Here is a 14,255-nt window from a genome sequence, read left to right on the forward strand (position 1 = left end):
GCTCGTTCCAGAGACTGTAAATAAAGATGGACGCCTTCTCTTCAGAAATGAAAACATAACATCTCAGATCTCAACGCTGCCACTTTGCACTGAAGACGTGGTCTGGACGGTGGAGCGGAGCCGATGGGAATCGAACCCTCTCTGATACACGCCCTCGACCAATCACACGCCAGTCCCAGCAACTCAGCTCGTTTTTATCATATCGATCAAATTACTTTTTTATATTATTTCCAATGTATTTTTTGTGTATTTGTGTTTATTCTATCAGACTGTAAAGACCTCACACACCCGCGTGGACCCCCCCCACACACACACACACAGGGGATCTGTCCATGTGTCTCATTAGACTTCTCAGATCTATGTGTGCATGTAAAACCTCAGTTTGACTGACGTGTTGCCAACCCTGGTATTAACTGTGTTCCACCTGTGTGTGTGTGTGTGTGTCTGTGTGTGTGTCTGTCTGTGTGTGTGTGTGTCTGTGTGTGTGTTCGCTCGTGCTCACGGTCTTTAGAAATAATAACATCTGTAGCACAGTTGTGTTTTTGATGCTTAAACCCATTTTCAAGATGTGACAGTGAAGCTCTGCTTGATCTCAGGTCCAGCGTCAGAAATCCAACACACACACACACACACACAGACACACACACACACACACACACACACACACACACACACACACACTCACACACTGCACCCCCAACATGCAGATGGTCGCCATGGCAACTCCATCTCCCTCTTTCGTGTTGGCTCTTCCTCCTCTTTCCTCCTCTTTCCTCCTCTTCCTCCTCTTCCTCCTCTTTCCTCCTCTTCCTCCTCTTTCCTCCTCTTCCTCCTCTTCCTCCTCTTTTCTCTTCTTCCTCCTCTTTCCTCCTCTTCCTCCTCTTTCCTCCTCTTTCCTCCTCTTTCCTCCTCTTTCCTCCTCTTCGTCCTCTTCCTCCTCTTTCCTCCTCTTCCTCCTCTTCCTCCTCTTTTCTCTTCTTCCTCCTCTTTCCTCCTCTTCCTCCTCTTTCCTCCTCTTCCTCCTCTTCCTCCTCTTTCCTCCTCTTCCTCCTCTTCCTCCTCTTTCCTCCTCTTTCCTCCTCCTTCACGTTTTTAACTCTGGTGACCTTTAACCTGTGGTATTTGCTCTTTATTAACGGATGTATGACGGAGGCCTTCCACTCTGCTCCACAGTTCTAGTTATTAAGAAACAGTAGCTGTCATGTCTGGATATTATTGGAGTCATGCAGTGATGCACATGGAATTGAGCTGTTTTAACAAACCAAATTAATCTCAATATGTTTGTTTTTGTCATCTACTGACCCTGAGTGGTCAGAATGAGCATCTCCCCGGAGGAGCTTCCCCTCCAGTCTGCTGCTCTGTCAGTAGTCATTCTTCTGCAGTACTGACGGGTTGTAGTAATGGAGATTCATCAGGGACAGACAGGGCACGAAAAAAACCTTGAAGGGCGACAACAGGTCTCCAGCGACTTCTGATGGGAAAATAATCCTGATGGAGATTTAATAATTTACAATAATTCATCTGAAATCTTCTTCAGTGGGACTGCACGACACTGACTGGGTGTCTGCTGCCATCTAGTGGAGCTATGAACACACTGCCTGTGGTTAACACGTGTGTCTCCTTTTAGATGCTAAATGTTATTTTTATCAATCGCACCTGCTTGTGAAGCTGCCATTATTTGTGTTTAAATATGATTCTCTACTTCTTTGATCTTTCTTATTACTCATGTTTACTGTCATGTTACACTCGTGTACATATTAATATAAAAACTAGACAACTTTGTATATTAAAACAGTGCCTAGAATTCAGGACAAAAAGTAAATAATTTAATTGATAGCTGACATTAGTATAATCATTGTCATCAGGGCCTTTGATGTGGAGGAATTAGTTGATCCAAGAGTCTGAGTGTGGGTTATCATTATGTTTCTGAAGCTGAACTCAAAAACCATTTTGGGTTAATTCACAAAACTTCAAAATTATATTCTACTGTTGATATTTGTTTCAGGAAAATGTGGTTGCACCGAATCATCGGCCTTTCCAAGTTCTGTAGGTGGTGTCTCCTGAGGACGTCAGTTTAAAACACCAGATCCTGTTTATTAAAAACAGCTCGTCTTACACACCAAGTGTCCACTGGCTGAAGGATTTGAACCCGCGTCCTCCCACACAACAGAAGTCTGATGTGTTGAGGCATCACATGTCCAGAGTCAGGGGTTTGACATCTCTGATGTTAGTGCAGTACAGCAGGTCACCAACTCACTTACATGTCAAACGTAATTCATGGAAACTACTAATCAGAATTCCTGATTCCTTTAAGTTCTACCTGAGAACCGAGCGTCTGTTCTCACTGAGCTGAACAGACCAGATGATCAGGTCCACTTCAGATAATCAACCAGTCCAGATGGTCTGGAGACGTCCTGCAGGAGCCTGCTTTCAGTTCCAGACTCTTCTCCTCTTCACGCTCGTCTGACTCGGACTCGTCTGTGATTGGAGGAGAAGGAGGCGACAGGTTTCTTCTTCTGGTGTGGAGATGACAGCTGCTGCTGGTCTGAGGTCAGTTATGCAGCTTTTAACTCTGTCAAAGTGAAAATCAACTACAGCAAATGCATCTGTCTCTGCAAAAATGTTCTCTGCTTACCACCCACTGCCATGATGAATGTGTATCTCACAGCAAATCAATTTTTTATTTAATATCCGTTTCACATTGAAACACATTGAACGCCCCAGGATGGATAGAGCTTATTGAATCCACGCAGGTTCTTTAAATCTGGGACCCTGAGACGCTTTTAAAGATCCTGTAATATCTATATCTATATCTATATCTATCTATAACTGTAACACAGCATGCTCTTCTTGGATAAAGCTGCTGTACATTGATATGCTTCTCCTTAGAGCCAATTTGTTTATTTCTGCTCCAGATATTTCCTGGAACTTTTCCCCCGGTGGAATCTACTCCAAGTGAGTCCAGGATGAAAACGAGGAGTTTAACATGTAGAACACAAAGAAGTCAACTTGTTTTTAGATTCTTCCTTTTCTCCCACCAGGTTACATCATCTGCCAATCTAAAACATAAACCTTCCAACATCAACCATGTGACTGAATAAAGAACCAGACACGTGCCATGTATACAAAATTAGACCCCTTTTTATTGTGTTGTCATATATAAAAGAAATACAAAAAAGAAACATCAACACCGGGCGGGGGTTCGAGTGGGAACGGGTCTCTGGGTCTGGACGGGGACGGGCCAGTGGCCAGTCGACGTAAAAACAGGAAGTGGAAACGAGCGGAGGAACGTCAGACAGTCTGAGGGAATCGAACATCGAACAGGTGAGGGCGTGTGATCCCGTCCCGCCCTCGCTCCTCCACGCCAGCTCCTCCTTCAGGAACAAAGTGGAGTTTCAGTTCTACAAACATTCATCAGAAGCAGAGTTGATTCAGGAGACTGGAATAATCACTTTGGTTGAGTTACACCTCAGTGGAAGATGTCAGGCTAACTGGGAAACCTGGAGGAATGGAACCAGTGCATTCCCTCCTCCCTGATGTGCATAACGTGGAGAGAGAAGCTCACTGGCTCAGAGAAACCAGCTCAGGTTCTAATCAGCCTCCTACAGGCGCCTGGGCAGGCTTCCTGTGAACACTTTGTTTACATTCATGGTGTGTGTCCTTGAGATCTAATGAACTCGCTGACTGCATTAGACCAGTTGGTGTTGAGTTTGTAACCTGCATTGTTTACATCCATAGAAACTGGTTCCCTGTGTGTGCTGGTGCACTGCTGGGTTCTCTGGTGTTTCTGCAGATCTGTGGAGCTTCATGAAACTGGGAGGAAATCACAGGGACAAACAACGAAGACCCACACAAACAAACATTGTCCCATCGTGCTGCTCGAGGACAAATCAACATAAAGTACCTTTCAACCCGGGACCTGCTCGTCTGCGTATTTGCATATTTGTACAACTCTTGTTCAAAAGAGGTTTTTAAGATCTTGAACTCTTCTCGTCTCGTTTGACACCGAGCGGCCGAATTCACCAAATCTACAAGATGCAAGTTGCAGCATGAGGTGATTTCCTCTTTTTTAAATTTGAGATGTCACACGTGGAACCAAAGGGATCCAGCTCATGTATAACTACGAGTGAGGCCTGTTGGACTCAGACCTTTCTGCAGTGTGTGATCGACCCTATTCACACCTGCAGAGCGGGGGGGTCTTTCTCTGGAGAACCATCATTAGGTTTGGAAAGCTTCAAAGGTTTTGCACAAACCTAGTAATGGATTCCATCGTGCTCCAACAGGTGGTCGTCCCGTTGAGTCACTGTGAGGGGAGATGAACTGAGCTGGTCCAGACCTCTGAACCTTCTGTGGCTTCTAGCTCTGGTTCGATCACGTCTTAATAACAAAGCCTACAGCGCTCTGATTGGTCGGTTGTTAGTTGAGAATCTGGAACCAGGTTGTGACAAACTTACGACTCCTGAAGAACTTTCACCAGCTGCTCTATCGTGGACGTGTGCTAACATTACTGCGTCAGAAAACCAGTGTTCATTAGCTGCACCCACTGAGGTCCTCACTCAACCACTGGGATTATCTTTGCCTGAAGAGCATCTCTGCCTCAGAGAAACCTGCATGGAACCAAAGCTCCAGTCGGCTCTTCAGGACAGCTCAGTCTTATCAGCCACCTCGGCGTGATGCCCCGCCCCCGCCTCGGAGCAGCCGGGCGCTAACAGCGTCCTGCGGTTGTAGTGGTGGTGGCCCTTCAAGATGCCCGAGTTGTTGTTCTCGTTGAGGATCTGCTTCTGCTTCTGCCGGTTGAGAGACTGCACCAGGCCGAGCACCACGGCCGCCAGCGAGTACTGGCCGGTGATTTTGCGCGGCTGCATGATGAGCGGGTTGGGCTGCACCCGGCCCGTCAGGTAGTGCGTCCGGATCTTGCCCTCCTGCTCGCTGATGCCCTTCACGTAGATCTCTCCCCGGTACTCACAGGCGAAGCCCCGCTCCTTGAGGATGGTGCAGGTCTCCTCCGGCACCTGGATCTTGCCGCTCACGCCCGTGCTGTCCATCCGGCTGGACAGGTTCACCGTCTTCCCCCAGATGTCGTACTGAGGCTTCTTGGCCCCGATCACACCGGCCACCACCGAGCCGTGAGCCATACCTTCCAAAGTCACACAAGGGATTGTTTCAACAACTGCAGGTTACACAATGTCTATATAATTCTATAATACTCAGTGGATATAAAAGATACAACTCAGATTCAAATCAAAACAATGAATGTCTTCCCTGAAGGAGGAAGGCCTCTTACCGATCCTCAGCTCAAAGTTGTTGAAGGAGTGCTTGTTGATCTCCTGGATGCTCTCGTTGAGGGCGATGGCAAAGTCTGCCAACGCACACAAGTGCCCCCATTTGTCTTCACATTGCTGTGGAAGGCAGAGGAGAGTGTCAGTCTGCTGAGCGTCATGACTCGAGTCACTCGAGGGACATGAGGCGGCCTGTGTTGACGTGACACAGAAAACAGGATTTAACCCGACTGCCCGAGCTGCAGGACGTTCCCCACCCACATGTCAGCACACAGAGCCACAGCTAGGGGGCGTGTGTCTGTTTCTAGTGCTGCAGTGGTTTGCCACAGAATACAAACATTGCATGCAGCCTCACAGTCAGCAGGCTGCACACAGTAGGTGACCACAGCTGATCTCAGGTCGGGTGAGGTGCTCACCTGCTTTTCAGGCGACAGACCGGACACGACCATGTAGGTGCTGCCGATCGTCTTGATCTTCTCGATGTCCTGGAACCGGTCCTCGCCCAGCAGCTGTGAGATCGGGAACATGGGTGAGAGGTTATGTTTCTGATGACTCGTCATATCTGCACCAAACACTGTTCACTGTCTTGCATCTTGCATTTCACTTTTTACTTCACTTTTTATATCTTTTATCTATTATGTATATTATATTTAGATATGTTTATGTCTAAATAAAAGTTAATTTGTATAAATATTAGAAAAGGGAGTAAATATGAAGTAAATAATGAGTAAATATATATTGTTTCTTATTGCTTTTCTTATGTGTGTTGTATTTATTGTGTTTGTATGTTTTTATGTTTGTATGTTCATTGTATGCACCAACAACCAGAACAAATTCCTCGTAAGTGTAAACCTACAATAAATACTTTCTGATTCTGAAACACAGATGGATCTTGTGAAATCAGTCCTGAAATCAGCTGAATAATCTCAGAGACTTGAGGAGACGTAGAACTTGATCATAAACGCACCAGGTCTGAGAAACAAGGTCTTTTATAAAGTTGAAGCTATCACAACAAAGTGCTGCAGGTGTAGTGGTCACGTTTGTCCCGAGCTGTTTATTAGTAGAAACTAATTGCAAAGCTTCTGTATGAAAGTCCCAGAACCCGAGGGGGGGGGGGGGGGCGACACATGGTTCCCTGGGTGATTGCCCCGGGCCTGGTAAACCCCCATCTCATATTTGGCCAGGAGAATCCCTGGGTATTATCAGGCACTGTAGTATAAGGCGGTGTTCTCTGGAGTTCCCTGGTGGAGACAAGAGATTCTGTTTGAGGTGAAGTGAGGAGAGAGGCTGGAGGCAACAGACTGGAAGAGGGGCTGTATAATCTGAGATGTTCCCTGTGGTGGTTCTTTCCCATCTGGATTAAATACCGTCTGTTGTTCTGCTGAATCGTTCCGGGAGGTTAATGACGTGGAGGATCCTGAAGCACCTGAGCCCCGTGCACCCTCAGACGTTGAGCTGAAGTAGAAGAAGAAGAAGAGGGTGAACCTCAATGCTCTCACCTCGTCAAAGTCGGCGATGATCTCGTTGAGCAGCCTCAGGCACTCGACTCCCTGGTTGTTCATCTCGGTCTGCGAGTAGAAGTCGGCGAAGCCGGGGATGGAGGCGAACATCACCCCCACGGCGTCGTAGGACTGAGAGTAGAGCTCCTGAGGAACACGAGAAGGTTACTGTCATGTGTTCACACGTTTGAATACCTCCACTTAATACCTATACTCCACCAGGTGTTAGAAGGAACGTTGCACCAAACTGGTTGATACTGGTTCTGAACTGTGTGTTGCAGCGGGGCACGGTGCAGCCACACTACACCGTGTCCTCCTCTGGGGGGCAGTGTTGACCCATGTCCCAGCAGCGCAGCAGGTCTCCTGTTCAAACTAACACCACGTGCAGAGATGAACCGTGTCCTTGTGGAATGTTTGAATCAGAGGTCAGTAAACATAACGTCCAGAGTTCAACCTCCCAGATCAATAACACATGAGAGGTCAGGCTCTCTCTCTCTGTCTGTCTCCCCCTCTCTCTCCTCCCTCTCTCTGTCTCTCTCTGTCTGTCTCCCCCTCTCTCTCTCTCTCTCTGTCTGTCTCCCCCTCTCTCTCCTCCCTCTCTCTGTCTCTCTCTGTCTGTCTCCCCCTCTGTCTCCTCCCTCTCTCCCTCTCTCTGTCTCTCTCTGTCTGTCTCCCCCTCTCTCTCTCTCTCTCTGTCTGTCTCCCCCTCTGTCTCCTCCCTCTCTCTCTCTCTCTCTGTCTGTCTCCCCCTCTCTCTCCTCCCTCTCTCTGTCTCTCTCTGTCTGTCTCCCCCTCTGTCTCCTCCCTCTCTCCCTCTCTCTGTCTCTCTCTGTCTGTCTCCCCCTCTCTCTCCTCCCTCTCTCTGTCTCTCTCTGTATTCTACTTGACTTATTTTAATTTAATTACACGCTCATGAATATAAGCCTCTGCCTTTAGTGTGACATCACCACTGACATTATAAATGCTTAATGAGCTCAGTCAAATGTCAAAGCCTCCAAGTGGAAGTTGAGAAAAGTCAAACTGATTTAATTTCTTCTCTCTAAGGATCCAGTGGGTTGTTGGTTCTAGTCTCTTTCCCAGGGGAAGGCTCAGGCCTCATCGTACAGGAGATGGTTTTCTACACGAGGTAGAAGGGTCTAGAATCTGTAGAGTAAAGTGAGTGAGACATGTTGGACGCCCGTCTTCTTGCTCCTCACACAACGCAGAGGAAACAGGAAGCTGCAGCAGAGGACCTGTCCTCCTGAGACATCTGCTGTGAATCCAGGAGTAAGATCCTGAAACATACCTCGAGGTGAAGATGCTGATATCCGTGACACTCGTCTTTACCACCTGATTAATTCCAGAGATCATCAACACCTCCTCTGGCTGCAGGAGCCTATTAATAACCCAGTGCAGTATCTAAATCACGGAACAATAAACAGCCTGATTAATAATGTAACGAGTGATTAGGACCCGACCTCTCCTAATGGATGCATTTTTAATCGTGTCCTTTTTAATTAGGATCAGGCATCGGGAGCAGAATGATATCAGCTCTCCTCTCGTGACATTCATAATTCACTGGTTCCCGTCTTTTGTTGAGGAGACGACAGAAGATGGGAGGAGTCGATAAAGACGGAGCCCGACGAGGACAATGAGACGGTTTGACCCCAGCGTGAGACGACCTCCTCCCTGCTGACCGAGACAATCGGTTATCATCGAGTCGGTCCGTGAAGAGGACGAATCTGAACGAGCAGCTGAAGACCTGATGTCCTGGCCTGTTTTATTTTTGAATATTAGTCCCTGGTGATGAATATTTAAATGGATTAATCCCAAAGTCAGCTCCGTCTTTATCAACCAGACTTTGACTTTTCACACTTTTAAGCTCGTTATCTCCTCAAATCTCCTTAAATCCAATAGTTTTATTTCCCACTGTCAGCGGCTCTGACAATTTGGTCCAAACTTTAATATCCCAACGTCCATCGGATGGATTGGGACGAAAGTTGGAACCAAAGTTTAGAGAATAAATCCTAATGAGTCTGGATCCTTTATCTTCACCTCCTTGTCACCATGAGGTCACTCTATGTGTTTTAGTTGAAGGTCAAAGCTCTTCCACCTCAGCTGCTGTGTGCTGATGTCACACTGATGGTGATGAAGAGAATTATACAATAACAAAAGAAAAAGATTGAAATCATAATGTGCTCGATCGAGATTTACTGCTCTGCTGATTGGAGTCGACGCCGGAGAAGAAACGAGAAACTGAGTTTATTTAAAACTCAGTTTAAAGACACATTTCACGAGCTCGTCTCGATCCTTGTTAAGAATTAAAATGCTCAAGTGGAGTCCTCGACCAATCAGCACCACCCCAAATATTCCTGGCTTTCCTTTAAGTTTATCCCCCCCTCCCCCTTAAAGTACAAAAGGAAGGAGGCAGAAGAACCAGAGAAGCTCAGTGAGGTCGACTCTCTGCAGCTGAGTCACTGTGACGGAGAGACAAATCAATGAGTTCTCTGCTGCTGACTGACAACGTGTTATTAAAATCAAATCAAAATGCATGCAGCCAAAAGAGAGAGAGCCCCCCCCCAGCTCTACCACAGTTTCCGGCTGAATGAACCACCTCACCAATTCTCTCTCTCTCTCTCTCTCTCTATCTCTCCATTTGTTTAAAAAGCAATTACTGAGCCGTCTCTTCACAGGCTGGAACATGGAGGCTCAGAGAGTGAATTGTAATGAAGGAAGCTTCTGGAACAGGTCTCTGGTTCAGATCTGGAGAGGAGGTGTTGCTGTATAAAAACTGTGAGCTGAGAACCGACCCAATGAGCTCGACGGCCGGACGCCAGCTGGACATGGGTTCATATCTTTCTGTTCTGTAGTTCTGTCCATAACTTCGTCTGTTATAGTCAAACTTTACTCACTCACATTCAACTGTTCATGATAAGTTTGGATATAATTAGTTATTTGACGATTTGTAAACAGGGTGAAACTTTGCTTTGACTCTCAGATTAATCAGAGTGTCTTTGTCTTTGTCAAAGTAAAGATGATGTCACATGGTAATGCTGATGGAGACGCACTTCACAAAGTCTTGGAGGTCCTCACATTTCAAATTTGATATTGAGCCGATGGAAACTCCAGCCAGACAACCCATGAAATGAAGAGTGTGATTGTGTTTTGTGTTAGAGAAGCTTGCACCGACCTCGTTGTCCCGGTCCTTCTCCAGGAAGTGGCGCGCCACGTGGCTGGGCAGGATGTTCCTCAGCATGTTCTCGTTGTGCTCTCGCAGCTCCTTCATCTCGTTGATCTCCTCTTTGGCCTGGACGCGCCACAGGAAGTCCAGTCGAGCCGTGTACTCCAACTGGACACGACAGAAGAGAGGCACAGACGTTAGTGGAGAAGTTACACCTGCTTTTCCATATGATCATCACTTCTTCTACTCTGCTTAAAGGGAATATCTTCCATATCTTTCATTCTTTTAAAACCTTGAATCAGACGCTGAAGGTCGACGTGTGCTCTTAGACTGATTTCATGTTTTCATGTTCCTTCTTTCCTTGCTGCTGCACTGCTTTCCGAAATATTTAAATCCCATGCCTCCGTCTTTACTCCATTTATTTGAATGATCATCATTTTGAATATCGTTGTAACATCTGTCCGTCTTGTGTCCAGGCACAGATTCTTCACAGAGCCAAATAAAGTGGGAAACACCGAATCACTTGTCCTCTCAAGCCTCCGACGACCTGAAAATCCCAACTCCTTATTTCCCTCTCAACCCTTCTCTGACTTCCCGGGACGATCTATGACTTTGCTCGTTACGTCATCACTCAAACAAATTAACCAACTCTCGGGAGAAAGTGCGTTGATATAATTCAGATGATGGAAAGGCCGAAGCTTCGGTTCTGGAATGAGCGGCTAAATTAAAAGATCTGTTGAAGGTTGGATCAATTATAGAACACGAGTGAGATCAATCTGAAGGATTCTAATAAGAAACACAAATTGCTTTACTTAATGAACAATTCATACAATTCATTTGAATACATTAGCGCAAATGTCTGTAGCTTTTTAGTTTGTGCTTGTAGGAGAAGGAGGAAAATGTTTAATGATATAATAATGATATTATATTATTAAACATTTTCCCGGGTTAGGATTAGGGCGACACATTCTTTCTAAATGGCTCCACGAGTCTACGAACAACAAATCGTCTCCAGACCAGTCGCTGACATTTGACCAGATAATTGGCTCCAATCTGAAGTCAATGGCCACATCCCTGTGACTGTCAGGAGGGTTGAATCAGACCTGGGATCAGCCCCATTCAGCTCTAGCGTGCAGAGAGCAATGAGCAAACCAAGATAAACATTGGTTTCTAAAGGAACACACACAACATATAGTTGTTGTTTATATATATAGACATTTAAATAGTAGCTTTACGTCTCCTTTATTAATAAATTAGATTTCTCCTCATGCTACTGTTGCCGCTACTGATCAGTATTCTGATCTTATCATTGTCTCAAACTAAAGTGTGGTATAATAAGAGCCTTGTCTCCTTGTAAAGCTTGATAATGTAATTACTGTTGTGACAGGAAGTCGTGTTCATGAGGAACGACCTCATCTGGCTTCTGGGCTCTGTGGCCATTGGTTCATTATTCACCAGGTCTCTGGTTTAGTTTCATCTGCTGCGTGTGGAGACACAAAACTCACCAGAAAGTGAAGGTGTAAAAAAACAACAACCTGCATCTTGTTGTGTACGTGATATGAATGTAAAACGTGTGTTCTGTGGGTTGTGGGCATGGAACGTGAAACGCTGTGAGGACGTTGAACAATCACCTGATCTAACAAGCACAAATGAGAGTGAGCTACTCGTAATGAAAGAGGCTGAAGAAGAATAAAGGAGTGAGTGTCTCTCTGCTCTAATAGGCTCCTTCTTCACAACACAATCACTTAACGTCTCCGCTGAGAGAAGCTGGGACTCGTGCTTCACACGCTGGGTCTGCTCCACAATGGAGGACGGAGCTGTGAGTGCTCAGCTGCAAAGGACTGAAGCTCCTCGTTCTCCAGACACACGGCAGATGATGAATTATTATTCCAGTTTCCTTTTGTCACCTCACGTTTCTTCATCGGTTGATCGGTGTTGAACTCACGCACCAGAGTTCAGAGGTCAAACGGTGCTTGAACCCAAAACACTGGATTGAATTAATGATGGTGACCAATGGGAATTAAATTCAGTTCACATTGTGCTTCAGTTCAAGCAGCTTATTGTTTGTTTGTTGCTTAAAGGTCAGAAGTGAGTTGTGTTACTCTTTGACCGCTGCAGCAGAAACGGTCCTCTACTGGTTATGTTGGTATTTTTCAACCACAGCGAAAAGGTTAGGTAAGTCAATAAAACATAATAAATATGAAAAGTTCTAAACTTGTTATATAAAGTAAATAGTAATAATAGTAGTTAAATCTTATTTTATTATAGTCAATCATTCCTCATCTCTCAGTGTTGGATTCTGTAACACCTGTGGTGCTGGTGGAACCACGTTCCAAATGATCGTGAAAGAATAAAAAATCATCACTTCACATATTAGCCAATGTGAATAATGTGAATATGAATATAATTCAGCATTAAACGAACATAAAACCTGCTGTGAGTCTAATCACAGGAAACCTCACAGGACGAAGAGAGAAGAGAACTCTTCCCATTTGGAATCGAATGAAAGAATCAATGATTTTAAACCTCAGACAAAAAAGAAAGAGATTTCGTTATCCACCTGTTATCGAGCCAAGCCTGTAAAATATAATATCGCTGAGGGGTTTTGGGTTCAGGTCTCGTTCTGGTTTGAATGTGAAGATGAAGTTTCTTCTGCTGAACGTCTGCTGGTCTCACCTGCTGCCCGTGGTAGAACACCGCCAGGAGGAACATGGCCATGAGGAGCAGAGACGTCTCTTTAGTTCCCAGGAAGTTCCTGTCGGGAGAAGAACAGTGAAATGAAATGGAATGTCCCCTCGTCCACCAAGATTCATCTGGAAGAAGATTTAAACACAAGCTCCTCTTGTCAATGCTACAGCTCATAAAATGTACCTGGCATTTTTATCAATACCTTTTAACACGATTAAAAAAAAAATACAAATCGCAGTAGTGGTATTTGTTTTTAACTTTGAAACGTTGTGACCTGTGGATTCCATTTTAACTTCTTCATTAAAGACCTTGGGTTAAACTTGAGATGTATCACAGAAACCTATCAAGTCCTCAGGGAAAACATTTAATATGTTAAAATGAATTAAGTGGAGTGTGACCTTTAGGGCTCTTTCACGCCTTAACCCAGAACTGTAACAAAAAAGATGGAACCAGAAAATTGGATCAATCATGGAGCCAGTAAACAACCTGTGATTATGATCCTTGTTCAACCTGCTGCCACCGTGACCCAGACATGAGACACAGTCGTCTCCACCTGTCTCTGTCTCTTCTCAACCCTCCGTCTCCCTGACTTCCTACACAGCTCCTCCTCTACTGAAGCTCAGCTCGAAGGCAGAACGCTGCTCTTCTCTTTCTGAACCGCTCACGCTCAGATGCTCAGGATGTCTTCATACATTGTCACCGTAAAGGTCACTGTGCTAAATCCCAGGACGCCTACAAGATGAGTTTTCTCACATTTGCAGCGTTTACGTGCAGTGAAAAGGTCAAAGTGTCTCCCTGGTGTGTTCTGAAGAGGACCGGTGAGGACAGAGGGAACAGACATTAATTCACTTGTCTTTAACGCTGTAGGGAATAGAGGGAGAAATAAAAACAAGGACTCTGTGATTCTCTGACAGATTCAGCCTTGTGACCTTTGACCCGGCTGGACGTGTCGGGCTCTGGTTCTGGTGGTGGAGAGCAGGTCGGTCCAGGTCACTCACTGTGTGGGTTAGGGTTAGGGTAACTCACTGTGTGGGTTAGGGTCACTCACTGTGTGGGTTAGGGTCACTCACTGTGTGGGTTAGGGTCACTCACTGTGTGGGTTAGGGTTAGGGTCACTCACTGTGTGGGTTAGGGTCACTGTGGGTTAGGGTCACTGTGGGTTAGGGTCACTCACTGTGTGGGTTAGGGTCACTGTGGGTTAGGGTTAGGGTCACTGTGGGTTAGGGTCACTCACTGTGTGGGTTAGGGTCACTCACTGTGTGGGTTAGGGTTAGGGTCACTCACTGTGTGGGTTAGGGTCACTGTGGGTTAGGGTCACTGTGGGTTAGGGTCACTCACTGTGTGGGTTAGGGTCACTGTGGGTTAGGGTTAGGGTCACTGTGGGTTAGGGTCACTCACTGTGTGGGTTAGGGTCACTGTGGGTTAGGGTCTCTGCTGGTTAGGGTCACTCACTGTGTGGGTTAGGGTCACTGTGGGTTAGGGTTAGGGTCACTGTGGGTTAGGGTCACTCACTCTGTGGGTTAGGGTCACTGTGGGTTAGGGTCACTGTGGGTTAGGGTCACTGTGGGTTAGGGTTAGGGTCACTCACTGTGTGGGTTAGGGTCACTGTGGGTTAGGGTTAGGGTCACT

General features: G+C 46.0%; 1 protein-coding gene across 1 annotated transcript in view; it reads right to left on the reverse strand.

The window, feature by feature from the left end:
• Positions 1-3,121: 3,121 nt before the first annotated feature.
• Positions 3,122-14,255, reverse strand: part of adcy8 (adenylate cyclase 8 (brain)) — a 50,475-nt gene continuing 39,341 nt past the window's right edge. Inside the window, exons 13-18 of the mRNA XM_062404626.1 lie at positions 12,615-12,693; positions 9,948-10,106; positions 6,779-6,925; positions 5,696-5,788; positions 5,285-5,399; positions 3,122-5,137 (exon numbers count right to left, since the gene is read on the reverse strand). Coding sequence (XP_062260610.1) covers positions 4,638-5,137; positions 5,285-5,399; positions 5,696-5,788; positions 6,779-6,925; positions 9,948-10,106; positions 12,615-12,693 — 1,093 coding nt within the window. The 3' untranslated portion in view covers positions 3,122-4,637. The remainder of the gene's footprint in view (positions 5,138-5,284; positions 5,400-5,695; positions 5,789-6,778; positions 6,926-9,947; positions 10,107-12,614; positions 12,694-14,255) is intronic.

The sequence above is a fragment of the Platichthys flesus genome, chromosome 14 (genome assembly GCF_949316205.1).
Source record: "Platichthys flesus chromosome 14, fPlaFle2.1, whole genome shotgun sequence".
Classification (NCBI taxonomy): Eukaryota; Metazoa; Chordata; class Actinopteri; order Pleuronectiformes; family Pleuronectidae; genus Platichthys; species Platichthys flesus.